At 34.1% G+C, this 27,109-nt stretch overlaps 1 protein-coding gene and 2 pseudogenes across 1 annotated transcript; all 3 read left to right on the top strand.

The window, feature by feature from the left end:
* The first annotated feature begins 614 nt into the window (after nt 1-614).
* LOC133703201 (subtilisin-like protease SBT3.4) lies at nt 615-6,741 on the top strand (annotated as a pseudogene).
* Nucleotides 6,742-12,586: 5,845 nt separating this feature from the next.
* On the top strand, nt 12,587-18,972 carry LOC133703270 (protein DMR6-LIKE OXYGENASE 2-like). The gene is made up of 4 exons (XM_062127733.1): nt 12,587-12,837; nt 13,979-14,226; nt 14,447-14,774; nt 18,577-18,972. Exons 1-4 carry the CDS (start codon nt 12,664-12,666, stop codon nt 18,832-18,834), a joined length of 1,008 nt encoding a protein of 335 aa, XP_061983717.1. The 5' UTR covers nt 12,587-12,663; the 3' UTR covers nt 18,835-18,972.
* Nucleotides 18,973-23,481: 4,509 nt separating this feature from the next.
* Nucleotides 23,482-26,865, top strand: LOC133703172 (subtilisin-like protease SBT3.5; annotated as a pseudogene).
* Nucleotides 26,866-27,109: the final 244 nt, after the last annotated feature.

The raw sequence follows: 27,109 nt of genomic DNA, 5'->3' as shown, positions 1-27,109 counted from the left end.
TGTGTGTATATATATATTGGTATTAAATTATGAATAAACTATGATTATTGATTATATAAGCCTGAATGATCTGATGTCCTTCTTTATATTCATCATTTGTTGTTTTATATAAACATGTTCCATATAAGCTTTATGTTTGTTCTGATATGACCATGCTTGCATTGTGAATTATTGTTATTAAATTATGAACCCTTTGCATATGATATTTGTTCATTTGGAAACCTACGATTCTTATTATCTTATCAGACCGCTATTAGAAACTCCAAACTAATGAAAGATAGTTTAGTTACTCCATGTTAATAGAAAGTAATTAGTTTATGTACACATGATATTTTGTTTTTTAGCTAGCGAGTAGGGTATTAGTATTTTGTGGATTTGCCAAGTAGTTTTGTTCTTAGACTTTTGTTAGTCAAGGGAAAAAAAATTCTTAGCAGCCTCTGTCATTTTACTTTTCAAAGTTAGATGATAGATGAATTTATTCTCTACTCAACAAATGAAAGGTCAAGAAGGCTCTATGCTTCAACCTTTTTTAATTTGTTTTGTAATCCATATTCTGTCACACATTTCACATAGTAGATAACAAGATTTTCTTGCACGAATTTGTTATTGCAAGGTGAGTTGCAGTAGACATCATGAAATCATGCCAATTCTAGAGAGTACATTTACCATCGCCCCTTTTAATTTAGATACATGATGGACACTCTTTCCATGAGAAATAAGAGGAGAACAGCTCCAATGTTAGTGCTACTTGTCATTTTGTTAGTTCCCAATGGCTGGAACAACTTGCATCAGCAGAAGCCATGAAGATAGCAAGTCCTTCTTGACATATATCTTAAAATCATCTTAGAGGTTCACATAGTTTATATGGGTGAGAAGTATCATAATGATCTCAAGCTCGTCACCGATTCTCATCTGGACTTGCTAGCATCAGTTAAGTGTTGGCAGGTATGCCTCATCAACAATTTTTTTTTTTTTAGTTTTGGATTTGACTATTATCTAGTAGATGTGATACAAGCAAAGAGTAATAAGCAAATTCTTCTGGAGGCAATGAAACAAATCCTGTTTGTGCCTGACACAACATGGAATAGATTGGCCTATGACCTCACTCGGTCCAAAGGCTTAAGCTCAACGAGTTTAGTGCTGGGATCCTTATGGTTTATGCTATTAAATTCAAGACCCACCTTGACTTCTCTATCAGAAGTGGTATTGGGTATCAAAGTTTTAGGTACAATTAATTTGTTAAGAGTTTTGTGTAAAACAGCAGAAGATGGAAGCATCCTTGCCGTTATGTTTTTCCTTTTCTCTTAAATTTTTTTTTGTTAGAACCTGACAGAGTTATTGCTACAAGTAAAGCCATTCTGTTTACATATTTTTTTTTTGGCTCCCAAGAGAATAAAAAACGCTGCTGCTTCTATTTGTTAATTGCATGTATTACACATATGATGCGGTACGAAGGCTGCTGTCGATTCAATGATTTACAGTTACAGGCATGGTTTCTCAGGGTTTGCAGCTAAGATCACAGAGGCTCAAGCACAAAAAAATGCGGGTACCAAGTATTAAAGTGATTTATTCCTCATCTATAGCTAATAATTACTAACAGAATAAATGGCATGGCATGGTTCATTATATGCTTAAATCTTTTCTATCAATTGTCATTACATTGACTGCTTTTGACCCTTCAGAGCTACCTGGAGTTGTTCATGTTACACGCAGTCAGCTTCATGTGGTGCAAACAACTAGAATTTGGGACTACCTTGGCCTCTCTACTCAGTCACCCTCTAATCTTCTACATAAAGCTAACAAGGGTGAGGGAATCATCATTGGTATCTTGGACACAGTTATTTATCTCTCTTAAATATTACTGTAATGTTTTGAATATAAATAGATAGGAAAAGGCTATAGAGCCCTTGGTGGTTTAGAAGTGGGTATAATTAAATGAAGGGTATTGTAGTAATTGTATAAATACATAATATATATAAATAGAAAAAAAAAAAAAAAAGATCAGAAAATTTAGAGTAAAAACTGACGGGAGAGAGAAGGGAGAAAGAGGAAGAAGAAGAAGAAGAGAAAAGAGGGGAAAATAAGGGAAAAAGAAAAGGAGTTGGAGGAAATAAGTTTTAAGGTAAGATTTAAGTTGTTAAATGTATAAATTTGTATTATTGAGCTTTTAATTTTGGTTTTGATAAATGTTAGGGTTTTGAAAATTTGTGTTTTGGGTTAATTGATGAATTAAGTTGAATGTTATAGAGTTAATTGTTGTGGGTATTTGATTATTTGGTTGATTTTGAGAGATTGAATTGAAAGATGATGATTTTGAGTTATGAATTGTGTAAATGGTGAATGTTGAGTTAGAAATTTGGCAAGAACAGTAGGTAACCTGTGAGAATTCTGAGTTGGAGGTTGAAGATGACGAAAATTCAATTTGGTCCCTCAATTTTGGAAAATTACAGTTTAGTCCCCAAACTTTGGAAAATTTGCAGAATGGTCCCTGGAGCCTATTCCGAGATTCTGAACAGAATAACATATGAATTATGGACAGAATTACTGTATAGATAAGAGAATTTAACACTTTCAATTTAGTCCTCCAATTTGACAAAAATTACAATTTGACCCTAAAAATTTGGTAAAATTCCAGAATGGTACTTGGAGTATAATGAGATGATCTGGACAGAAATGAGGACTAATTATGGTCAGAATTTCAGTATATTCATGGATTTATGATAAATTTTAGTTTGGTCCTCCAATTTCACAAAAGTTGCAATTTAACCTTAAGAATATGATAAATTACAGATTAGTCCCTAGCTGTAATATTACTTTTTTCAGATTAGTTTGATGAATAATTAAGGGTTATTTAGTGAATTATTGTCAATTTTATTAGTTGTTTTTATTATGGATTAGATTTCGGGAAAACCATTAAATGTTGGGTTTTTAAGAAAAATTGACTAGTGAGTTCAAAAAAACATTTAGGGTTATGAAATATACCCTTAGATAAGTATATTAAATAGGTTATATATTCTTTTGAGTCATTCTTGAATATGTCTCCTTTATATTCAGATAATCCTGATATTCTACCGGCGGGACGTCAGTAGGATTTTCTTCGATATTAGCTTTGAGTTTTGTTGCTTTCGAGTCAAGTGAGTGGATAATTTTCCATATGCATGAGAAATAGTATAAATATTTGATTTGTTAATATGAATTGAATCATGCTTCTTGATAATATATATGTTGATTATTATCCTTGTTATGATAAAGCATGATCAATTATTGAATCTGAATTCTTGATATGAACCAACATATATTTTGAATTGACTTCTGAATTGATAGCTCCTCATTTGATTGATGTCATGAGTTGAGTTTTGAGATATGAATATGTTTGTTAGATTATAATTATGAACCTATGGTATGTAAGTCAGAATACCCATGCTAACAAGGTAGTGTTAGTCTTTGTGCACATCGTATCTGAACCCTAGTTGGTCGGGGGAGTCACCAACCTGTGTGGACTGATCATCCCGCAGTACGGAGCCTCATGCTCATTGCATTTTGATTTTCTGACGAGTTTTACCATATGATCTTCTTGTTATGGCCAATTTGAGAACACTTCCATAAGAACCTAAATCCATACTTGTATATATATTTCTCATTGCTGTATTACCTCGTGTGTGTATATTGAACGTTATCTACTCACTGAGTTGTTGAACTCACCATCTCATTATTTATCTTTTTCAGGCTTATAGCTTGATAGCAGGTCATTTTGTTGGACCTTCAGAACCTGCTCTTTTGGTAGTAATTTGTACCTTTCCTTTATGTCTAGTTAGTGCTCCAAAACTCTGAACTTTTATAAACTTTTGTATTAAGACAATTCAATTATATTATGAAGTTGATTTTGTTATTAATGCTGCGTTGAACTCTGATTGAGTTAGGATAAGTTGTGTGTAAGTTTGGGTTCGCATAGGTATGGAACCTTGGAGGGGAACCTTGCCTATGTGCCGGTCATGGATCCGGGACTCGGGTCGTGACAATTACACTGGTACACAAAAATGTGTGCAAGCAAGGAAGTTTTAACAGCCTTGAAATGCTAACAGGAATATGGCCAGAGTCAAAAGTATTTGATGATGAAGGTTTTGGACCAATTCCGGCCCTCTGGAAGGGTCATTGTGAATCAGGACAGCTATTTAATGGCACAATAGATTGTAACAAGAAACTAACAGGAGCAAAGTGGTTTATTGATGGTTTACAAGCTGAAAACAAAAGGCCATTCAACACCACTGAAAACCCTGATTATCTATCCCCTAGAGATGTTAATGGACACGGAACCCATGTATCTTCCATTGCTGCTGGCTCTTTTGTGAGTAATGCAAGCTACAAGGGATTTGGAAAAGGTGTTGTAGGAGGTGCAGCACCTCGGGCTCACATAGCTATGTATAAGGTTGGGTGGAATGTGGGGGGCTCAGGAAAAGTCTCGTCTGCTGATATATTGAGAGCTTTTGATGAAGCAATCCATGATGGAGTTGACTTGCTGTCGCTTTCTATTGCTGGTGATATTCCTTTATTTTCAGATGCCGACGAGCGCAATGGGATTGCCATAGGTGCATTCCATGCCGTTGCCAAAGGCATTCCTGTTATTTGTGCAGCTGGTAATACTGTAACTGGACCTTCTGCTCAGACAGTACAGAACACAGCACCCTGGATTATAACTGTGGCAGCTACCACCACTGATCGGTCCTTTCTGACACCCCTAACACTTGGGAATAACATAACCATACAAGTACGTTTTATGATGTGTTGCAGCTAGTATACTTCGATAGTATGATCTTCAGATCATTCGATATGTGTGATTAGTGTGTAGAAAATTTCAGAGGTAAATTATAAGCTCTTTGGAAATTCTGGTAGGGTCAAGCCATATTTTCTGGGGAGGAAGTTGGTTTTACTGGTTTGGTATATCCTGAGAATCCTGGACTCCCCTCATCAACAGCTGGGTAAGTCAGGGACTGAACCCTCTATTATTCTCTTCTATTCTACTTTGATTATTGTTATGTGATTTGATGCATCCGTGTTTACCATGGACCATGTTGATTATTCTTCAATGCATCATGAACAAATTTCTAGGAATCAAGACAAGTCTCTAACAATGCAAACTTCTCATTGGCAGCCTCTGCGAGTCCCTTTCATTTAACAACACTTCAGTGGATGGAAAGGTGGTTCTTTGCTTTACAACAGTTGCTGCACCAACTGTTATCACAAATGCTGCATCTGCTGTGAAAGCAGCTGAGGGTGTGGGGGTGATTGTTGCTAGAAATCCAAGTGATACGTATACATTAGCCACATGCGACAATGACTTTCCATGTGTTGTGTAGTAGACTATGAGCTCGGTACCCAGATGTTTTTCTACATTCGTTCCACCAGGTATTAGAATCATCTGCAGTGATATTGATATCACCAAATTCGCATAAGATTGGGCATTTCTAACTTGTTTGGCCGCGCAGAACTCCTGTAGTAAAAATAAGTCCCTCTAAAACACTTATGGGAAGGCCTGTGGCAATCAAGGTAGCCTACTTTTCTCGCAGAGGACCTATTTCCATTGCTCCTGCCATTTTGAAGGTGTGAACTGTTTTCTTTTTATCTTGGTATCCAGAGCATAAGATCCTGGTGATTCGAACTAAATCTAGATATTAATGGGTGGAATTTATGTTAATCAATGCCTCTATGATGCTACAGCCAGATATAGCAGCACCTGGTGTAAGTATATTGGCTGCTACTTCTGCTGTTGCAGGCCCTCTCGAGGATGGAGGTTTTTTTCCATGCTTTCTGGAACATCATTTGCCACTCCCCATGTGTCAGGCATCGTGGCACTTATCAAAGTAATTCATTCAAACTGGTCTCCAGCTGCAATTAGATCAGCAATTGTCACAACTGGTACACTCCATAGCCACTTTATAAATAGAACACCCTGCTAGTTGCAATGTTATATGACCAAAGTTGATTGTTGCAATTTTTGGTTCATTTTATATGAGCTAGCTAATTGCAAGTCATGATTCTTCTTTACAGCGTGGAAGACTAATCCTCTTGGGGAGCCTATATTTTGTCGGGGCTCCACTGGGAAGCTGGCAGATCCATTCGACTTTGGAGGTGGCTTGGTGAACCCATACAAAGCTGCAGAACCCGGTCTTGTTTTTGACATGGGCACAAATGACTACATGCATTACCTCTGTGCTGTGGGTTATAATAACTCATCTATCTCTCTTGTTGTAGGAAAAGTAACAACTTGTCCAAGTACCAAACCCTCTATTTTGGATCTGAATCTACCTTCCATTACCATTCCAAACCTGAGCAAGCCAATGGTCCTGACAAGAACTGTCAAGAACGTTGGTCCTGTCAATTCCATATACAAATCCTTGATTGACCCTCCTTTTGGTATTTCTATATCTGTCAGACCTAAATATTTGTCTTTCAACTCAACCATCAAGGCAACCTCCTTCAAGGTTACTGTCTCCACCAACCACAGAGTGAACACCGGATACTTTCTTGGAAGCTTGACCTGGACAGATGGTGTACATGCTGTGACAAGTCCCATATCTGTAAGAACACAGATTATACAGTCCTACTCGGATGATAACTGAAGAACTAGCCTTCCAAGGAAAGAATTCTACAAGTTTTATGGCATTATCCTTTAAACAATATGGTGTTTTTCTTTTTTTACCACAAGCACACAAACTTATTCAAATATATAATTTGTTCATCTAATTCTGTTGCTAGATTTTTCCAGTCTACATTCAGCTTTAGTCCTCTTCAGCTTTATTTGTTGATCTGTGCGTAATACCACAAGCTTCTTCAGAATGCTTCAAAAACAGGACTAATAATTAAAATGTGGGATGCTATGAACAGACTAAATAAAAGGATGGATTTTAAATGTTTCCTGTACTAATATAAAGAACAACCTTATGTTTGCTGATAAAAGAGAAAAGAACAAAGAACTAAGTCCACGATGGAAAGAACAAAACAAAAAGAACACAGAACTTAGTATTTAAGTATAAAGAACAAAGAGCAGAATTGAGTTATTGGTTGCTGTCATCCCATGCCCTTTTATTTATAGGAAAAGAAAACAGAATTACAAAGAAAAACAAACTCTAGAAACGTACCAACCAACTTCTCCTTTATTTTAAGGAGATGTTTACAAGTTAGTTTAATCCTAGATAACCTTAATAAAAGAATTCAAAAAACATATCCTAATCTAGATAGTAATCTCAGCTAACAACTAAATAATCATGCAGTAGATTACTGCTAAGTAATCCTGTTCTAGCTTAGGTACCAAACTTCAACACTCCTCCTTGGTTCCAAAGCTAGTCATTCCAATTCTTGCCCTCAGATCTTCAAACCTGGTTTTAGCCAACGGTTTGGTGAAAAAATCTGCTAGTTGATCTTCAAAAGTGCAGTAGCATAGTTCCAGTTCTCCTTCTTGCTGAAACTGCCTGATTGCATGAAATTTAATTTTCATGTGCTTGGTTCTATCATGAAAAACAGAATTTTTAGAAATGGCTATAGCTTATATGTTGTCACAAAACAATGTTGTGGGATTTTGTTGATTGCAATCTAAGTCACTTAGCATCTTCCTCAGCCATATAAGTTGTTTTGCTGCTACATAAGTAGCTATATATTCAGCCTCTGCTGTAGAATATGCCACCACCGATTGTTTCTTTGAATTCCAGCAAAACACACTCTTTCCCACAGCAAAACAGTAGCCTGAAGTACTCATCATTCCTTCATCACTTCCTCCCCAGTCACTGTCTGAAAATCCAACAATATTGATTGAGCTGGACTTCACAAAATGTATGCCAAAACCTGCAGTCCCTCTCAAATATCTTAATACTCTCTTAGCTGCGACAAAGTGGTTTTGACTTGGCTCTTGCATGAACCTGGAAAGATAATTCTAAGCAAATTGAATGTCAGGTCGTGTGGCTGTTAAATATAGCAAACTCCCAATTAGACTCCCGTAGACTTTCCCATCAGCTTTTGGAGATCCATCTTCTTTCATTAGCTTTTGCCCCTGTATCATAGGTGTGCTTACTGGCTTGCATTTGCTCATTGCAAAATTGTCCAGTATTTTCAAGGAAAGACATTTTTGACAAAGAAAGTAACCTTGATCAAACTGAGTTACTTCCATTCCTAAAAAATATGTCAACAAACCAAGTTCATTCATCTCAAACATGTCTTTCATATTGGTTTTGAATTCCTCTACAAGCTGCTCCTTATCCCCTGTGATTAGCAAATCATCAACATAAACTGATACAATGAGTTTATGTCCATCAACATGCCTCACATATAAAGTTACCTCATTTATGCTCCTGTTAAATCCCAGGCTTAAAAGATGATTATCCAACCTGCTATACCAAGCTCTAGGAGCTTGTTTCAATCCATATAATGCCTTCTTCAGTAAATAAACTTTGTTTGTTGAATTTGATTTTTCAAAACCAGCAGGTTGCTCAACATAAATCTCTTCATTTAGCACACCATTCAAAAATGCAGATTTAACATCCAATTGAAATATATACCAACCGTTTTGTGCTGCTAGAGCAAGCAGGAGCTTCATTGTTTCATGTCTGGAAACTGGAGCAAACGTTTTTGTGAAGTCGATCCCTGCCTCTTGTGAATATCCTTTCACTACAAATTTGGCTTTATGCTTGTTGATCTTACCATTTGCATTTAATTTTGTTTTGAAAATCCATTTCACTCCAATTACCTTCTTATGAGTTGGTCTGTCAACTAGCATCCTTGTTTGATTTTTGTCTATCATTGCAAGCTCCTCCTTCATTGCTGCTATCCAAACTTGAGAATTCATAGCTTCTTCAACATCTACAGGTTCTGCCTCAGCTACATTGCACCTGCTATAGATATCTAATAAAGATCTTGTCCCCTTTACTGGTTGATCATCAATATTCTCTGCAGCATTCCACTCAATTAGTTGCTCAATATTCCAAGCAACATCTGTTTGTTGATCAATCATGTTTGTAGCATCCAACTCATCTTGTTGTATCTTTTAATCCTTCACCTGATGAATTTTTCCAATCCCAAGTAGCATTTTCTACAACTTTGACATTTCTAGCAACCACAACTTTGTTAAAATTCAGATCATAAATTTTATAAGCCTTAGATGTTGTACTATAGCCTATAAAGATCCCTATATCAGCCTTTTGATCAAGTTTTCTTCTTCTAACTTCAGGTTTCAGAACATAATAAATACTACCAAACACCTTTAAATGATCAATACTAGGTTTAAAACCATATCAGAGTTCATAAGGAGTTTTATCTGCTAAAACTCTTGAAGCCATTCGGTTTATAAGATATGATGTTGTGTTTACTGCTTCTGCCCAGAAATTCAATGACAGCTTCTTCTCATATAACAAACATCTTGCCATCTCCATCAATGTTCGGTTTCTACTTTCATTTACACCATTCTGCTGTGGTGTGTAGGGAACAGTCAGCTGGTGTTTAATCCCTTCTTTAGCAAGGTATGCTTTAAATTGTCGAGAGGTATACTCTCCTCCATTGTCAGATCTCAATATCTTCAATTTGTTTCTTGTTTCTAGTTCAACTGCTGCCTTGAACTTAACAAACTCAGCAAACACATCAGCTTTGGATTTTAGAAAGTAAACCCAACAGTACCTACTAAAATCATCAATAAATAGAAGAAAATACTTTGAACCATTTAATGATTCATTATGCATAGGTCCATACACATCTGTGTGTACAAGCTGGAGTTTTGACACTGCCCTATATGCATTGTCAGGAAACACAGTTCTGGTGTGTTTTCCCAGCTGACAAGCTTCACAAATAATTTGATGTTCTTGAATATCTGGTAACCCGTGAGTCATCTGCTGGTCAGCCATTCTTTTTAGAGTTGCATAGTTGAAGTGTCCCAACCTTTTGTGCCAAAGAACAGATTCATTGTTCTCATAGGTATTGGCACTCAAACGTACTTCCTTCCAGTTAACATTAAAACTTCGGTTCATCATTTTTGCAGAAAGTAAAAGTACTCCATTTTTATTTTTAATGTCACACACTCCATCATTAAAGACTATTGAATAGCCAGATTCAATCAATTGACCCACACTAACTAGATTTTGGTTGATCTTAGGCACATAAAGAACATTTTTAAGAATTTTTGTGCCTGACAGTGTTTCTACTACAATTGCTCCTTTTCCTTCAACCTTCACAAAGTCTCCATTGCCAATTCTGACTTTAGATAGGTAGCTTTTATCCAAGTCTTTGAATAAGCTTAAGTCTGCTGTCATATGGTTAGTGCAGCCGCTATCAATGAGCCATGATGAGTCCTTTGGCTTTGCTGAATTACACATGTCCTGAATTGTGACCATGAATAAAAGATCTTCTTTGACTTCTGAACAATCGGCTACTTGAGCTTGTTGTTCAGCTTCTGTTTTATTTTTGCAAAATCTTTGGATGCAGTTTCGGCATTGAGCATTCTTGAGCCAACACCAGGCTTCAAGATGATTAGTTTTTTGATAGTATTTGCAAGCAGGAAAATGCTCTTTCTTCTCTTTCCCCCTCATGAAGCTGTTATTGATGTTCTGTTGCCAGTTAGCAGATTTCCAGCTTCTCCCTTTTGCTCTTTTTCCTTCTTGATTATTTCTGAAAATGTTCTTAGCCCGACTCTTATCCTTGTAAACTGCTACAAGAGCTCCTTCACTTGATCCTTCTTGTCTATATGCTTGCCTTTGCTCCACAGCTTGCAATGCATTTACCAGTTCTTGCAAGCTCAATTCAGAAAAATCTTTAGAATCTTCTAAAGAACAGATTTTATGTTCAAATTTTTCTGGCAGACTCACCAGGACTTTCTCTACAATTCTAGAGTCTGGAAAATCTTCTCCCAAAAGTCTTACTTGATTCACAAGTTTTGAAATTTGAGAAGAGAAATCTTTGATGCTCTCATTTTCTTTCATCTTCAGACCTTCGAATTGTCTTCTCAGATTCAGAATCTGCATCCTTCTTGACTTCTCATCACCATGGAACTCTGCTTTTAATTTATCCCATGTTTCCTTGGCAGATTTGCATGCCATGATCCTTGTGAAGATGTCTTCACTTACAGCACTATGAAGACAAGAAAGAGCTTTGAATCTCTTTGCCTTTTCTTCATTAAAGAACTTCATCTGTGCAATTGTGGGATTGTTACCTAAAGGAGTAGGTTGCCTATCGCTTTCCACTATCTCCCATAAATCAAGAGCTTTGAGATAGGTTTCCATTTTTACAGCCCACACACCAAAATTCTGTCCCGTAAACAATGGTGTTTTTGGTGAAAAGTTTGCAGAATCCATTAAAAAAAAATTCACTTTATTCTCTCGTGTTTTTCACTCACCAACCCTCAAAGTAAAGACTTTGATTTATCCTCACTGTACTCTCGTGTTTCTCACTAACAAAAAAGCCCTTCAAAGATCCTAAGGATGTTCTGATACCAATTGTAATAATATAAAGAACAACCTTATGTTTGCTGATAAAAGAGAAAAGAACAAAGAACTAAGTCCACGATGGAAAGAACAAAACAGAAAGAACACAAAACTTAGTATTTAAGTATAAAGAACAAAGAGCAGAATTGAGTTATTGGTTACTGCCATCCCATGCCCTTTTATTTATAGGAAAAGAAAACAGAATTACAAAGAAAAACAAACTCTAGAAACGTACCAGCCAACTTCTTCTTTATTTTAAGGAAATGTTTACAAGTTAGTTTAATCCTAGATAAACTTAACAAAAGAATTCAAAAAACATATCCTAATCTAGATAGTAATCTCAGCTAACAACTAGATAATCATGCAGTAGATTACTGCTAAGTAATCCTGTTCTACTGCTAAGTAATCCTATTCTAGTTTGGGTACCAAACTTCAACATTTCCTTTATTTTATGACAGATGACTACTCAAGTGACCTCCGAGTCTGTGGATATGACAATTTGTTTCTTAACTGGCAAAACAAGCAACATTATGCAATGTAAAGTCGTATACGATATATGCGATTCTCAAAGATAATAGTTTAAAAATAAATAAATACTAGTCAGAGTCTCAATCTCAATGTCAAATTTGAAAAATCCTTCCATAATCACAAGAAAAATCATGAATGGCTGCCTCTCAACTCTGCCTGCTGAGTCTCGTTGGACCCTCCATTTTGCATAACTGTAGCTGCCACACCTAAGATACTGGTCTCAACTCTACCACCATAAGAAAAATCTTCTACTGTTTATAAAAGTCAGAGAAGTTGCAGTCTTCCCGAATGAAAAATGCTAGATTTCATGCTCAATTGTCACTGTGGTGTCAAGTTGGACCAAACTTGACAGCTGAAATTACCCTGCTACTAGCAGACATTATAATCCTTTATTATTATCTTTTTCTTACAAGGAATGATAACCATAGTCTAATGCTAGTCCTTTTTATTCCATAGGTAACAATTTTTGGTTCGCAACATTTCACTAGCACTACCTCTGGCAACAATGGGAATCAAGAAAAGCAGAAAAGCAAATTGGAGATAGTGGGTTGGGAATTGATTCTGAGCTTTAACCATAACTACATATAGCATATATAATAACAGTTCTGAGCAACACACCATCGAACCTACAAGAGATAGATTTAAGAGAAGTGTGCCATCAATTTAGTTGTAGCCACTAGCCATGTCTGCCATGGAGTCTCAACTTGCTGACGATGAACTAGCTGCATCTGGGGGAGCTGAGATATCAGATGGCTTCATCCCTCTCATTATTGACATGGAGGAACTTCAAGGTCCTCGCCGCTCTGAGATTGTCCAACAAATTGGCCATGCATGCCAACACTATAGTTTCTTTCTGGTACTGTTTTATTTTTGGTAGTGATCTATAAATTTTGCATGTATTGGTAGTAATCTCCAATTTCTATTGTATAATGATTGTACTTCTTAACGCTAATTATAATTAGTGTTTGATCTTTATTAAATTAATTGAAAATGTTTAAACATGATTAAATTGATTGTTGTTAAAAATTGTAGTAGTAATAATTAGCAGCAAGGTGCATGCATATAATAATAATAATAATAATAATAATAATTAGAAGCATAAAAACAGCTTCACCTGCAGGATCGGACTACTGGGTTTAATAATATTGTCTTAAAGTATTGTTTATGTCAAAATAATCCCTGAACTATAATATTTTATCATGCACTCCATTAAATTCTTAAGAGGAAAATTTTGACTCGCCACCATTTTACATATTCCGGCCATCCAAAATCTCCACTTTCACCTATGAAATCATGTCCTCAACATTTAAACATCACTTTAAGTTCCAATCATGATCATTCAACTTGACGTTTTAAAACACAAACCAAATTTTGATTTTAAATCTTGAGTTTTCGGGAGTTTAATTTAACTTGAGTTTGACATAGTTTTTAGGGGTTAAATAAGGTAAGTAATTTTGGAATTAAAAAATGGTTGAAAAATGTAACAAGAATGGTAGGACGTGAAGAAATTTGTCCAGCAATTGCTAAATATTATCATTGTGGAAGTGTTGTTAAATATTATTCTTCCCCCAAAGAAAAAATAAATTGCTATTAACAAAAATTTCTTTTTTTCTCAATTTAAAATCATATCATAGTTATTAAATCTCACCTGAAATAAAATTCAAGTCACATTAATTTTTTAAAAAAAATATTTAAAGATAAAAATAATATTATTTTAAAAAAATTAAAAAATACAATGAATTTTTAACTGAATTGATTACGTTGCAAGTCAATCTAAGTTTTTAATCAAAATATTAATTTCCTATTCTATCAATTAGAAAACCCAACTGGGGCCAGGTCCTGCATCGAGCCTCCAAAAAAGTTTAAGTTTTGTAACCATGGTTAAAACTCATTTTTGTTTGTTTAGATTGAAGTCCCTTTTCTTGTAGTGTTACTATAAATTTTATTGGTAATTGTATATGCTAAGAATCTTGTTCTAACATGTCATGCTGTGTCAGGTGAAGAACCATGGAATTTCAGAGAAGAATATGAACAATATATTGGGGACAACAAGGGAATTCTTCAAACTTCCAGAACAAGAAAAGTTGAAGTTCTGCACTAATGACCCTAACAAAAGCATCAAGCTTTTTATGGGTTTTAAAGATGAGATCCAAAATGTCTTTATCGCGAGGGAATCCTTAAGATTTAGCACTTACCCTTTTGAAGATTATGTGAATGGATGGCCTGCAAACCCTCCTTCATTGAGGTAAATAAATATGGCTTATACTATATATATATATAGTATTTTTCAATTTTTATTTATTTATAAGGTGAAAATATTAGTAACAGAAAATGAGAATAAATAAAATGGTACAAAGAGAATAAAATTTGTTTTTCATTTTTAATTAGATCTCAATTTGAAGAGAATAAAATTTGTTTTTCATTTTTAATTAGATCTCAATTTGAAATAATTTGGTTGTTGACAGGAAGGATGTTATGGAGTATTGTACAAGTGTTAAAAGGGTGGAATTTGCACTTCTTGAGGCCATGTCTGAGAGCTTAGGATTGGAAAAGGATTATATAGACAAGATGTTATACAACCATGGACAAAAAATATCAATGAACTATTATCCAATTTGTCAAGAACAAGATCTAGAGTTTACTCGTGGAGTGAGACCTCATACAGACCCAACTATAATCACTATTCTGCTGCAAGACAATGTGCCTGGATTTAAGGTTCTCAACAATGGCAAATGGGTGGACGTTGGTCATATCCCGAACACCTTGGTTATTCATGTTGGAGACCTACTACAGGTGATTCACTTTATATATAAAGTAATGCTGAACACACACACACACACACATATATATATATATATAAAGGAGAAAAAAAACCCTTCAAGATACACATGAATCATAGTATCGATGAGACCTATAAATTGATCCCCTTTTGAGACCGTAATCATTTATATTATTGGAGATTTTTCTAGTCATAATTTTTTTTTAATATTTAACATTATTCTATGATGAGTCCTAAAATTTAAGATATTTAGGAATAAGGTTGACATATTAAATAACTGGTTAATCTCTTAGTTCAAGCATTCTAATTCATTCTCTATAGTCAAGATATTTAGGGACATAATATGGAAAGCCTAGAGGGTTGGTAATTAGTAGCAGGTGATGTTTGGTAAGCTAGGTGATCGGTATCTGTGGTAGTAGTAGGTGGTGCTGGTAACCAGATGACTAGTAGTTGTGGTAGTAGTAGGTGGTGTCTGTAAAAGGTCCTATTTGATAGATGTGGGGACTCTATAATTGTAAAGTCAGTAAGTTTATAGAGAGAGAAAGTGCAATAATATTCTATAGAGAGATGCTTTGAAAATATATATGCAATAGAGAATTAATAGATTATGAACCTTTGACTTGAATGATTCATGATGTATTTATAACTTATAAATCTTATCTTTTTACGGAGAGGTTGGGCTAAAGTATAATTTCATCATTGTGATATTTTGAGTTATATTCTACTCAAGTAACATGTATTGGATCAGTATGAAAGACCTAGGAACTCACGTGGGGTCCCAGAAAAATCCCTGGAGAGTGTTGGGTCCGAGCCCATTAGAGATGAGAAATGGATCCAAACACACTGCCTCGACCCAAGCATGTAAAGCTCAAGGTGCGCTCCCAAACCCGAGCACATTAGGCTCAAACGTGGAAGCCCGAGCCTGCTGGAGTGTTGAGGTGCACATTCTTGCTAGACGTGATAGCATGCCCAGCAGGGCGTAAGCCTTGCATGGGCTCGAGCTTCATGCTCGAGCCCAAACTCTTTGGATGTTAGGCTCGGGCTACCCAGCCTAAGCCCAATGAGTGTTTTTGTTGGGTCTATTTTGGAGGAATTTTATGAGTCCATTTTTTTATTACCAATTTTAAGGCCCTCCATAAACAAAAAAAATCAGAAAAAAAAAAGAGAAAAGAGAAAACACAAAAAAAAACCAAAAATTATTGGAAGAAAATAAAAAAAATATTAGTGAGAAGATTATATTAGAACGCCCAAGAAATAACCAAAGACTAGTTTAAAAAGATCAAATATACAATATTAAAAACAATTTGACAATATATTTTCGACTAATGAAGGCCTTATTAGAAAAAAAAATCAATTTGAGGAAGAAAATTCAAAATTAGATATTTAAATACTCAAATATATTTTTTCAAGGTTTATTTAAATGGTTAATTGAAAGAATTTTTTTAAAAAAGACAATTTAGGTTTTAATTGGAATAAATTAAAGTCTATGAGTCGAATTATAATTTTAAGGAGTTAATTTGATCAAATTAAAGGTTTAATTGCATAAATATTGAAGTTTAATAAGTAATTGAGGACTTAATTGAAGAAATCCAAAATGAATGATCAAACTGGAAAAGGCACGTGAATATAGGGGCTTAAATTTGACCACATGCATAAATTCAGAACTAAGGACTAAAATGAAAAAAAAACAGTCAATTTAAGGGGTGATAATTGAGTTTGACAGGGGTTAAATTGCATACAATTAAAAGTTTTTATGTCAATTAAGAATGCATGTGTCACAATTGGAAGAACATGGACTAAATTGAAACTTTATCATATCCCAAATTAAAATCTCTAATTTCTGGGGTTTAACCCATATAACGCGTCGTTCCACCTCTGTTCATTTTCTTCCTTGACAGTTCACGATAATCAAATCAAAGAGGATCATCCCTTCTACAACCCTATTTTCATGAAATTAGATGTTTACATCCTATTTTTTCCATGGAAGTCTCCAATATCTTGTCCCTGATATGTCATTACTCAATTTTTAGATTCGGGGCTGACCAGGTTGGCACTTTTGAACGAATGAATATGAAGTTACAAACCTTCAAATTAAGCAAATATAGATCCGAATGAAAGGGGTCCCTCTACCAAATTTAGATGGTCTCAGGCAACGATGACGTCAAAATTGCTTTGATGAAGCCTCGAAAGTGGGCAACTTAGTAAACCCCGACATCGCAAAATCATGCAAAATACAATTTGGTTTTCATATGTTCACATATAAAGGCTTTGCAATGGGTATTTATCAAGGATTCACAATACTCCTCTCAAGATCAAGATGTCAAAAATAAACTCAAGACCTCCCAAAACCTTATAAATACCCCCCTCAAGATCAAGAAAAGGCTAGACATAAAAGAGGAAAAGAAAGAAAAAAGATAGGTTATGGGCAATGTTCTTCGTGTTCTTGAGAAGAACATTGCCTTAGTCCTTTGATTCAGATCAATTTCGGTTTATTTCTTTGCACAAAATCCTTCTTTATGTATGATTAATCAATAATCTAGTGTTTATTTACACCAATAACATGTTTATAATAATTTTTAATTATAGGGTTTCAGTTTCGAACTGAAACTCATTTTGGCCAAATCATGATGATTTAATGAAAATCAAAGTGAATGAACCCTTAATTCTTTATTCTTGAATGATTTGCAACCTTTTTGTGCTTTTGATTTCATGAAATATGGCCTAGATTTTAGTTCACATTGCTGGGTTTTGTTTCAGGTGTTCTTCATGTTCTTTATTTTTTTGTGTTTGATTCGTGTTGTTCAAGAATTTTTTTATTCTTTGTTCTTTTTAAGCGTTTAATCTGTTTTTTGCTTTAATTTTATTTTTGGGTTAAACCACAATTTTTTGTTAAACTTATGGTTGAACCAAAACTTTCAGGTCGACCCGGTCGGGTCAAGTAAAAAATTAATAAAAAATATAAAAAAAAACATATTTTCTTTTTTTTCTTGCATATGGCTAAAAATCCTAAAGTTATTTAAGAATTTTTTTTAAAAAAAATCTAAAATACTTTGACATGTTTTTTTAAAAAATATTGCATGAATTTTATAACAAGTTTGTAAATTTCCAAAGGATTTTAGCCTACATTTGAAAAATATCAAAATTTTATTTTTGTTTCTTTTAATACGTGAGATTATGAACTTATACATATGATATATCAGCAGTGGTAGTTACAGGATCATTGTATAGCTATGAAAAGCTTATTTTTGTTGGCATTAGAATGAATATGTTTTTAATCTAATAAGATAAGGATTTTTTAGTGAAAAAATTTTTTCTTAAACTTTAGACAAAACAACGGTTAGAAAACATAACTTTTTCTTAGTTTATATCAGACAAATAAACAATACAGCTTACCTCAGGTAAGACGTATTAGTGGTACTAATCCCTTCCGTTTGCGCAATCAATCTCTTTTTTCAGACTCTATCAGTTAGGGTTCTTAGTGATCAAAATACTAGGTGGCAACTCTCATTTCTTTTTCTATTGATAAAGAATAAGAATTCCTTGTCCTTTCCTCCCATATCATTCCTGACTATCTGGATCTGGGAGGATGATCGTCGTGACGCCGTAAATGTACAACACATTTTGAGGGGGGTTTTGGTCTATTTTATTTGGATCCATCACTCTTATAAATGTCTTTTATTAATGTTAAAATTATATATACAAGCCAAACGGGAATGAAAAATAATAACAATAATTTATTAATCAGAATGAATGAAAACATAAATTTTTTTTGTCAATATATATACACTTAACTATATGCTTCTTCTTCTTTCTCAGGTAATTAGTAATTACCGTTACAAGAGTTTGCACCACCAAGTTTTTATTAATTGTGAGAGAGAGCGTGTATCTGTTGCCAGCTATTGCTATCCATCATCCGATACCACAATAGGGCCTGCTATGGAATTGATAGACAATGATCATCCAGCAATCTACAGAAATTTTACGTATACAGAATTTTATGAAGAAATGTGGCGAGCAGTAGTGCAGCATGCAACTGACAAGCGTTTGGACACCTTCAAGTCTTCTGTTGCCTGATCGTTCTTTCTGCTTTGTTCCTTCTTTTGAGTTGTTTAGGATGGGATATAATAAGGGGGGGAATGGCTGCTTTTGGCTCCTTGCTATATTGTTTGGTGAAATGAAACACATAATAATAAGTTGATGAATTTCAAAGTATATGATTACTTACTCTTAGTTCATTCAAAATCAAAACCACATTATTTTAGAGTTTTTTTAAATAAAATTTAAAGTTTAGATTGACTCAGGTTAATTCCTAAGTCTATAACTTGGAACTTGGATTAGGTAGATTTATGGGTTAAATTTTATAATTATGGTTTTTGGCAAGTGAAATTAGAAATTCTGACTAGAAAAAAAGAAAAAGACAGGTTATTTTGGAGAAAAACTTGAATTAAAAGGGAAAGAAAAACAATTTGTAGTGTAAGTTATAAAAATAGATGTAAAAGTATAGGGATCTTTTTATGTGATTCCTTGTGCTAAAGGGATTATGTAACTATGAGACTATGGTGTTTGATGTGATTGGGATTGTGGTAGTGGTGGCGATTTAAAATGTTTTTCGCTTAAAAATACATCAAAATAATTTTTTTTATTTTTAAAAAATTATTTTTGACATCAGCACGTCAAAATGATCTGAAAATATAAAAATAATATTTTTTAGCAAAACAAAAATTAAAATTTAAGAGAACACAGTTTGAACCACGTTTCCAAACATGCTCTAATAATCTATTTGTACCTTGTTTATCTATAGCTAACAATTTTCTTAGCTAATCCTCTCAAGCTTCTTTTTTATAAAAATCTCAATCCTCCATTAATAAATTAAGAGTTCTAAATAAAAGAAATAACCTTGACAATATTTATGATTAAAAAGATTGGAGTGATGGAGATAAATATAGAATGTATAAAAAGTTTTTATTTGTAGAAATACAAATAAAAATAGAAAATAAATTTATTTTTAGAATGGTTTTAAAATGAATTTTTATTAATTTAAAACAGAAAAAACAAGAAAATATATTTTCTTTGTCTCAATTGACCTTATAATTTTATTTTTATTTTTTGTCTTAAACGGTAACCAAATGCTAACTGATAACCTAGATAGCTTCTAACTTCTACTATTTTAACCAAATTCAAAGCAATTTTATTAAGTATCTTTTATTTTCTTTACTTATGTGAAAACTAATTTTTTTATATATAAATACATTTCTTAATCGCTTAACATTGTCTTTACTAATATCATAAAAACAAATACAACACTAAAACTTAAATTGTTAGGTGAAATCTTAAGATATGATTTATATTATTCTTTAATACATCTTTTCAAGTTAAAGCTCTTTGAACTTGAAACTTGTACAAGCTCACACTATCTTATGCTTAATTTTTATCAAATAAATAGAGATGATGAGATTCGAACTCGTGATCATTTGATTATCAAGGTTTTGATACCATATCAAAAAATCAATTTAATTTAAAAATTTAAATTATTAAATAACATACTTAAAATATTATTTATATTATTCTATAACAACTAATAATATTTCATCAAAGGTAGGACAACACAGCGATCAAAACATAATACAACAAAAGCTCAGTCAGAGTTGAAATACATAGAATTAGAAACACCCATTTCAGGTAATCATCATGTAGCATCAATTTCGAGAACATTTTTGTGTTCAAGATTCAGGGACTTGTCCGTTACAACACAAGAGAAAATGAATTAGGTCTACAGTTTCATAGGGCACCAGGTCGGTCCACATGAAGCAGCAAGATGTCATTAATTGTGTTCCCAATTTTTCCTCAAGTCATCATTCATCTTGAAGACCTTTACGAAGCATTATAGAATTCCTTGTCAGAAACACTTTCCTTAAAGCCAATGGAAAGAAAACATCGAAAGCCAAAGAGCAACTTGGAGATTGTGGGTTGGGAATCTCAAGTCCGATCTTTAATTAAGGCAGTACAATCATTGTGTCTGTTGGGACTTGTACAATTTTCAACAATGCCTTTAATTGATTAAGAAAATATTGTATATTACTGTTTAGCAAAAAAAAGACAAATCTGTTTTGGTTCATTTTCTTTTTTCTTTGATTATATCCTTACAGTCTAAATTGATAGTCAAATAAAATATATTTATTAAAGAAGGGAAAGATTCAAAGATATGGAACTAAAAAAAAAACACTATAAAAAAGATGGTTTTTCTAAAATAAAATTTTGATTTGATTGTGAATTTCAAAGCTAATTTTTAAATTATTAGATGCTATGAACATGTATTTACAAGGGATTTATGATATTTTTTTTTCAGATCAAAATGTGGTTGAAAATATATTTTTCCTAGTCCAAAATAGACAAACTTGATTTTTGGTGACAAGAGGTCGCCAAAATCTGGATGGTGCAGGCAAATGCATCACATGCTATTTTTCTCTAAGCGTCATCTACCCCTGAAGAAAACTAAAAAAAAAGAATAAGGTCCAGACGTGTGGGTTATTCCAGGCCCGTGCACGTGTGCTTTTTTCTGGAGGCCCAGGAGCATATTTGGTTGATTATTAATTGGGTAGCGTAATTTATTTCTGTTTGATTTTTTTAAATCACTTTGATATTTTGTTAGTTTTTAATTTTATAGGTGTCTATTTTACATCAAAAATTATATATAAAAATTATTGAACTCAATTAAATCCATGATCTTGGTTGGCCGGGTAGAGATCAGGCTTTATAATTTATTTATTTTACATAAATAGTTCTTAATTTATTTAATTAGATATATACATAAACTTTTTAAATTGCGCTTAAGATTTTTTAATGTACAAAAACAAGTTGTCAAAGTCTACATATACAACTTTTTTTAATAAAAGGATATTCAATCTGTGGTAAAATACAAGTTAAATAACTAGTTCTAAACAATTTTAGTAATATGTTTGAACAATCACATAAAAATCTAGAGGATGTTTGTTTACGTGGTAGCTTTAGTTTTTAAAGCAAATCGTGTAAACATCATGTTTGATAACATTAAAACTCATTTTACTGTTTGTGTGAGACCCATATATTTTATGTTGAAACCGCTGGTTTGCACAAAGTAGCTGAGAGCTGCTTCTCCCCTTGCCGTGTTTATACTAGGTGAATTAATCCAACGGGGCACTGTTCACGTGAACAGTGCCAGGTGAATTCTAACTACTTGGCACTATATCTTTACTGTTCATTGGACCACGTCCGACTCGGTAAAAAAATTTTATTTTTTTAAAATTATATTTTACTTGAAAAACTAGTGTTTAATATTATTTAATAATACTACATAAATTAGAAGGATATCGCATGATGACGTAGCATTTGCGGAATTTGTTCTCAATTTCAATTTTTGTTTTTGATGATATTTTACCTTATTTTGTTACACGCTCAAAAAACCATGGAAACTATAGTTCTTATCAGATGAATTTCATACGTGATGAAATTGTAGATAAGTTAATGGAACAATAAACAATATATTTAATATAAAGTATTATTTATTTAATGATGTAATAGTAGTAGTTAAATCTATAATATTTAAATTAAAAATAATCAATATTAATATATATCATTTTTAATTATTTTATAACCTCAATTTGAAAAGCATGTTTAACAAATACATTAAACTACTTTTTATTAAATCTTAATTTTAATCATAGTTTTAACCAAACATATATAAATACCAAATCAACCTCAATTAAAAATAATTTTTTTAAATCACAACCACAAAAACTATCACAATATCAAACACATTAAACAACTAGAAGCTAACATTTTTTCATGACATCAGTTTAGATTTTTCAAATGTTTCGACAAGGTCAAATTATGAGCCATGACCTATTTTTAGTAATGTTGCAGCCATTGGTTGTGTATAAACATACAAAGTCAGGTTAAATCACAATTGTCTTTTTCGGTTCAGAATCTGACCCAATTGAAAGCTCAAGTTGTCAGATTGCTACGTTAACTATAGAGTCACCGAGTAAACTCAGATTAAATCTTAAAACGATATCAGTTTTTTTTTTTTTAATAAAACAACATTTTAAAAAAAAGTTAATGCAAAAATTTATTTGAAGTTGACTTGATGAAGTTCCATCTAAGTTCAGTAAGATTAACCTGCTAGTCTGAGCCAGGTTGGATAACTGTGTAGAATTCCATTAGAAGTGTTTTTGAAACCATTGCAGAAGGTCCTATAGTTCAAGCATGATTTTGCTGCTGCCACTCATCTGTAAGGGCTTCATCAATCAACCTAGCAGGAAGCACAGACAAAACCGCTCAATCTTTACCTTCAACAATGTATAAAAATGGCCTCTAGAATATCAAACAGTTCATGTGATAAGACCAAACAAAATTCCAAGAAGATGTTAAATGAATGCATGATCATTGTCTTTTGTTTGAGAAGCTTAAAATTATGCTTTACAGTACTTAAAAGCAGCCTGACAAGCATTTATGCCCTACTGTACAAGTTGAATAAAGCAAGAAAGATGGAAAAAGTGATATCAAATTCATCAAATCTTTCTTTATAAAATCATGCCTCACATGGCATGCATGCATAAAGAGCAAACAACAGAATTCTCAGATAACTTTTTAGTTATCCTGATATTTATAAAATTTAAATTAATAATTTTTAAAATATAAATTTAAAATCTGATCAATTGAGTTACTTCCCCAATTAATCTCCTCCCCCTTTACTCATATTCCTCCATGCTCTAATATAATTGCAAATGCAATAATGACCGACTTGTAAACCTTGACAAAATTCCAGCACGTTAAATTTAAAAATACTTTCTCGCAAACCATCACTTCTGTTTGTGTGATGGACCTCAAATCAAGTAAATGGAGGCCAAGCAAAAATCACTTCTTCACGATCATAGCAATCTTTTTAATTCAACACCAGCTACATGTTTCTGTAAAATGTGCTGAGGCCACAAAGAAAGTGAGTGTAAATATTTCTAGATAAGTACAGAATCTTTTTTTGGTGGTTCTGAACAGGAAATGTTTCCAGGTGCACATTGTGTATATGGGAGAGAAAGAGCATGAAGATCCAGCAATAACCAAAAAAATTCACTATGAAATGCTGTCGACATTGCTAGGGAGGTATGATTTGATCCACATTCCTCTTGAGAGTAACCAGATGTTGATATGGTTATATTCTTACATAAAAAATCCTAAAACTTTCTTCTACTTCTTTTGAAGCAAAGAAGCAGCACGAAGTTCAATTCTCTACAGCTATAGGCATGGCTTTTCTGGGTTCGCTGCAAGACTGACAGAGTCTCAGGCAGAAGATATTGCAGGCACCATAATTGTTGATAACTCTAGTGATCAGATAAAATATTTCCATTTTTAAAAGATTGTTTCCTTTAAATTTAAGAGTTCCCTGGTGTTGTCCAAGTAATCCCAAATGGCATTCACAAGCTCCACACAACTAGAAGCTGGGAATTCATTGGTCTCAATCATCATTCTCCTCAAAATCTGTTAAAGCAAAGCAACATGGGCCAAGGAACCATCATTGGTGTAATTGATTCAGGTAATATTTTTCTCTTTATTAGCTGAAACCAATGCTTTCACAGGATCATTGAAGGTTGTTGGATTGGTGTGAAATTCTGCAGGGGTGTGGCCAGAATCCAAAAGTTTTCATGATGAAGGCATGGGACCAGTGCCGTCTCATTGGAAAGGAATATGTCAGCAGGGTGAGAGCTTCAACTCATCCAATTGCAACAGAAAGATCATTGGGGCTCGCTGGTTTGTAAAAGGACTTCAGGATCAAATACCTTTTAACACAACTGAAAGCAGGGAATTCATGTCGCCACGAGATGGCGAGGGCCATGGCAGTCATACAGCTTCCACAGCAGCTGGTAATTTTGTCGAAAAAGTAAGCTATAAAGGACTAGCTGCAGGTTTAGCAAGAGGGGGAGCACCTCTTGCTCACTTGGCAATTTATAAGGTTTTTTGGAATATTGAAGATGGAGGATGCACTGACGCAGATCTTCTGAAAGCATTTGACAAAGCCATACATGATGGAGTAGATATCCTATCTGTGTCAATTGGCAATAATATTCCTTTGTTCTCCTATGTTGATATGCGCAATTCAATTGCAATTGGATCCTTCCATGCAACTTTAAATGGGATCCCAGTGGTCTGTTCTGCAGGAAATGATGGCCCTATCTCACAGACAGTTGAGAATACAGCACCTTGGCTCATCACTGTTGCAGCCTCTACAATTGACAGGACCTTTCCAACAGCCATTACACTTGGAAACAACAAAACCCTCTGGGTAAGGTTATAGTTCTTGAAACAAATCAGGCAAAGAGATACCTGGCTAAGTTTTGCTTTTGCGTTTTGTATTCAGGGCCAATCTATTACTACAGGTCAACATAATCACGGATTTGCAGGCCTTACATACTCCGAGCGCATACCTTTAAACCCCATGGTTGATTCGGCGTAAGACCTTTGTTTTTCCTGATTTTCCATGAATTATTTTCACTCTCCTACATCCTTTGAGCTATGATATTAAATGTATTCAGAAAGGATTGTCAGCCTGGGAGTCTAAATGCAACATTAGCAGCAGGAAAAATCATACTTTGTCTATCAGAATCAAATACACAGGATATGTTTTCTGCATCAACTTCTGTGTTTGAAGCAGGAGGTGTTGGACTTATATTTGTACAATTTCACCTTGATGGGATTGAGTTATGCAAGATCCCCTGTGTCAAAGTAGACTATGAAGTAGGGACACAGATAGTTTCCTACATCAGAAAAGCCAGGTAAGGACATGGTGAAGAGGTTAAAGCATGTGCATGCCCCCGCGCGCGCACATCGCGTAAAGCTTGGTTCTATGAAAATAAATGGCGTTTCTCCAACTTCATGTGAAGGTCTCCAACTGCAAAGCTGAGTTTTCCAAAGACTGTTGTTGGCAAAAGAGTTTCTCCGCGACTTGCATCATTTTCCTCCAGAGGACCAAGTTCAATCTCTCCAGAAGTTCTTAAGGTAAACGAAGCATACTAGATTCGACCGTATCAAATAGCATTAGTTGTAAATCAGAATTACTGATAGCCAAATAATGCAATCACTAATTCTAGGAAATGTTTAGTCGTTACATTTCCTTTAATTGTGTATAATGTCATCATTAATTACCTGTCAATCCAATGTCTGATTGATGATGGTAGCCTGACATAGCCGCACCGGGTGTGGACATCTTAGCTGCACATCGACCAGCCAACAAAGACCAAGTTGACTCGTATGAATTCCTATCAGGAACTTCAATGGCTTGTCCCCATGTGACAGGAATTGTAGCTCTCATTAAGTCTTTACATCCGAATTGGTCTCCTGCAGCCATAAGATCAGCACTTGTCACAACTGGTCAGTCAAATTCAACCTCATTCAGTCATTTTTTTTGTTTCCCTGAGGACACCAACCATATCTCAAGTTATTAACGAAATTCTGACAAAATGACACAAACTGCAGCTTCCCAAACTGGAACAGATGGAATGAAAATATTTGAGGAGGGCTCAACTAGAAAGGAAGCAGACCCATTTGACATAGGTGGGGGACATGTGAATCCTGAAAAAGCAGTGTATCCAGGGCTTGTTTACGACACCATGCTCCATGGGCTACAGTAGTTCATCGGTGACCAGGTTAACCAATGCCACAATCAACTGCATGAAAAAAGCCAATACTAGACTTAACCTCAATCTTCCTTCAATCACCATTCCAAACCTGAAAACAAGAGCAAAAGTGGCAAGAAAGGTGACAAATGTGGGAAATGTTAATTCAGTGTACAGAGCTATAGTTCAGGCTCCATTTGGCATAAACATGAGAGTTGAGCCTACAACTTTAAGTTTCAACATGAACAACAAAATCCTGTCATACGAAGTTACTTTCTTTTCAACTCAGAAAGTTCAGGGAGGATACAGATTTGGGAGCCTAACATGGACTGATGGCGAGCATTTTGTTCGGAGTCCAATATCTGTACGTGCTATGGAGGCATATGCAGATGTGTAATATGGTAGAGAAAATTGTAATGCTATCGAACAATAACATTAATTCTTGCATTTTGTACTTTCCTAAGTGAAGGAACAAGGAAATACTGCAAAATCTACTGCTCATCATTGTGATGAGTAATCTACCCCGAGAGATTACTCAAGAAGGCTTTAACAAGTAATAATGTTGTTGATATTTTGCTCATTGCATTAATAGAATTTTTGGAATCTTCTGAATAAATTTTTTATGAAATTTCATGTTTGAAACCATTTTAAATATCAATAATTGAATTTCAAATTAAATTTAATCTCTAAAAATAATATAAAAATAA

Source organism: Populus nigra, chromosome 9, assembly GCF_951802175.1.
Source record: "Populus nigra chromosome 9, ddPopNigr1.1, whole genome shotgun sequence".
In the NCBI taxonomy this organism is placed as follows: domain Eukaryota; kingdom Viridiplantae; phylum Streptophyta; class Magnoliopsida; order Malpighiales; family Salicaceae; genus Populus; species Populus nigra.
This window is presented reverse-complemented; position numbering and strand designations above follow the sequence as displayed.

What these genes read in the sequence shown, in the direction of transcription:
- LOC133703270 (XM_062127733.1), top strand. Translation starts at nt 12,664, where the DNA reads ATGTCTGCCATGGAGTCTCAACTTGCTGACGATGAACTAGCTGCATCT. An exon ending in GCAAACCCTCCTTCATTGAG is followed by an intron (nt 14,227 to 14,446) that starts GTAAATAAATAT and finishes GGTTGTTGACAG; the next exon opens with GAAGGATGTTATGGAGTATT. An exon ending in ATGTTGGAGACCTACTACAG is followed by an intron (nt 14,775 to 18,576) that starts GTGATTCACTTT and finishes CTTCTTTCTCAG; the next exon opens with GTAATTAGTAATTACCGTTA.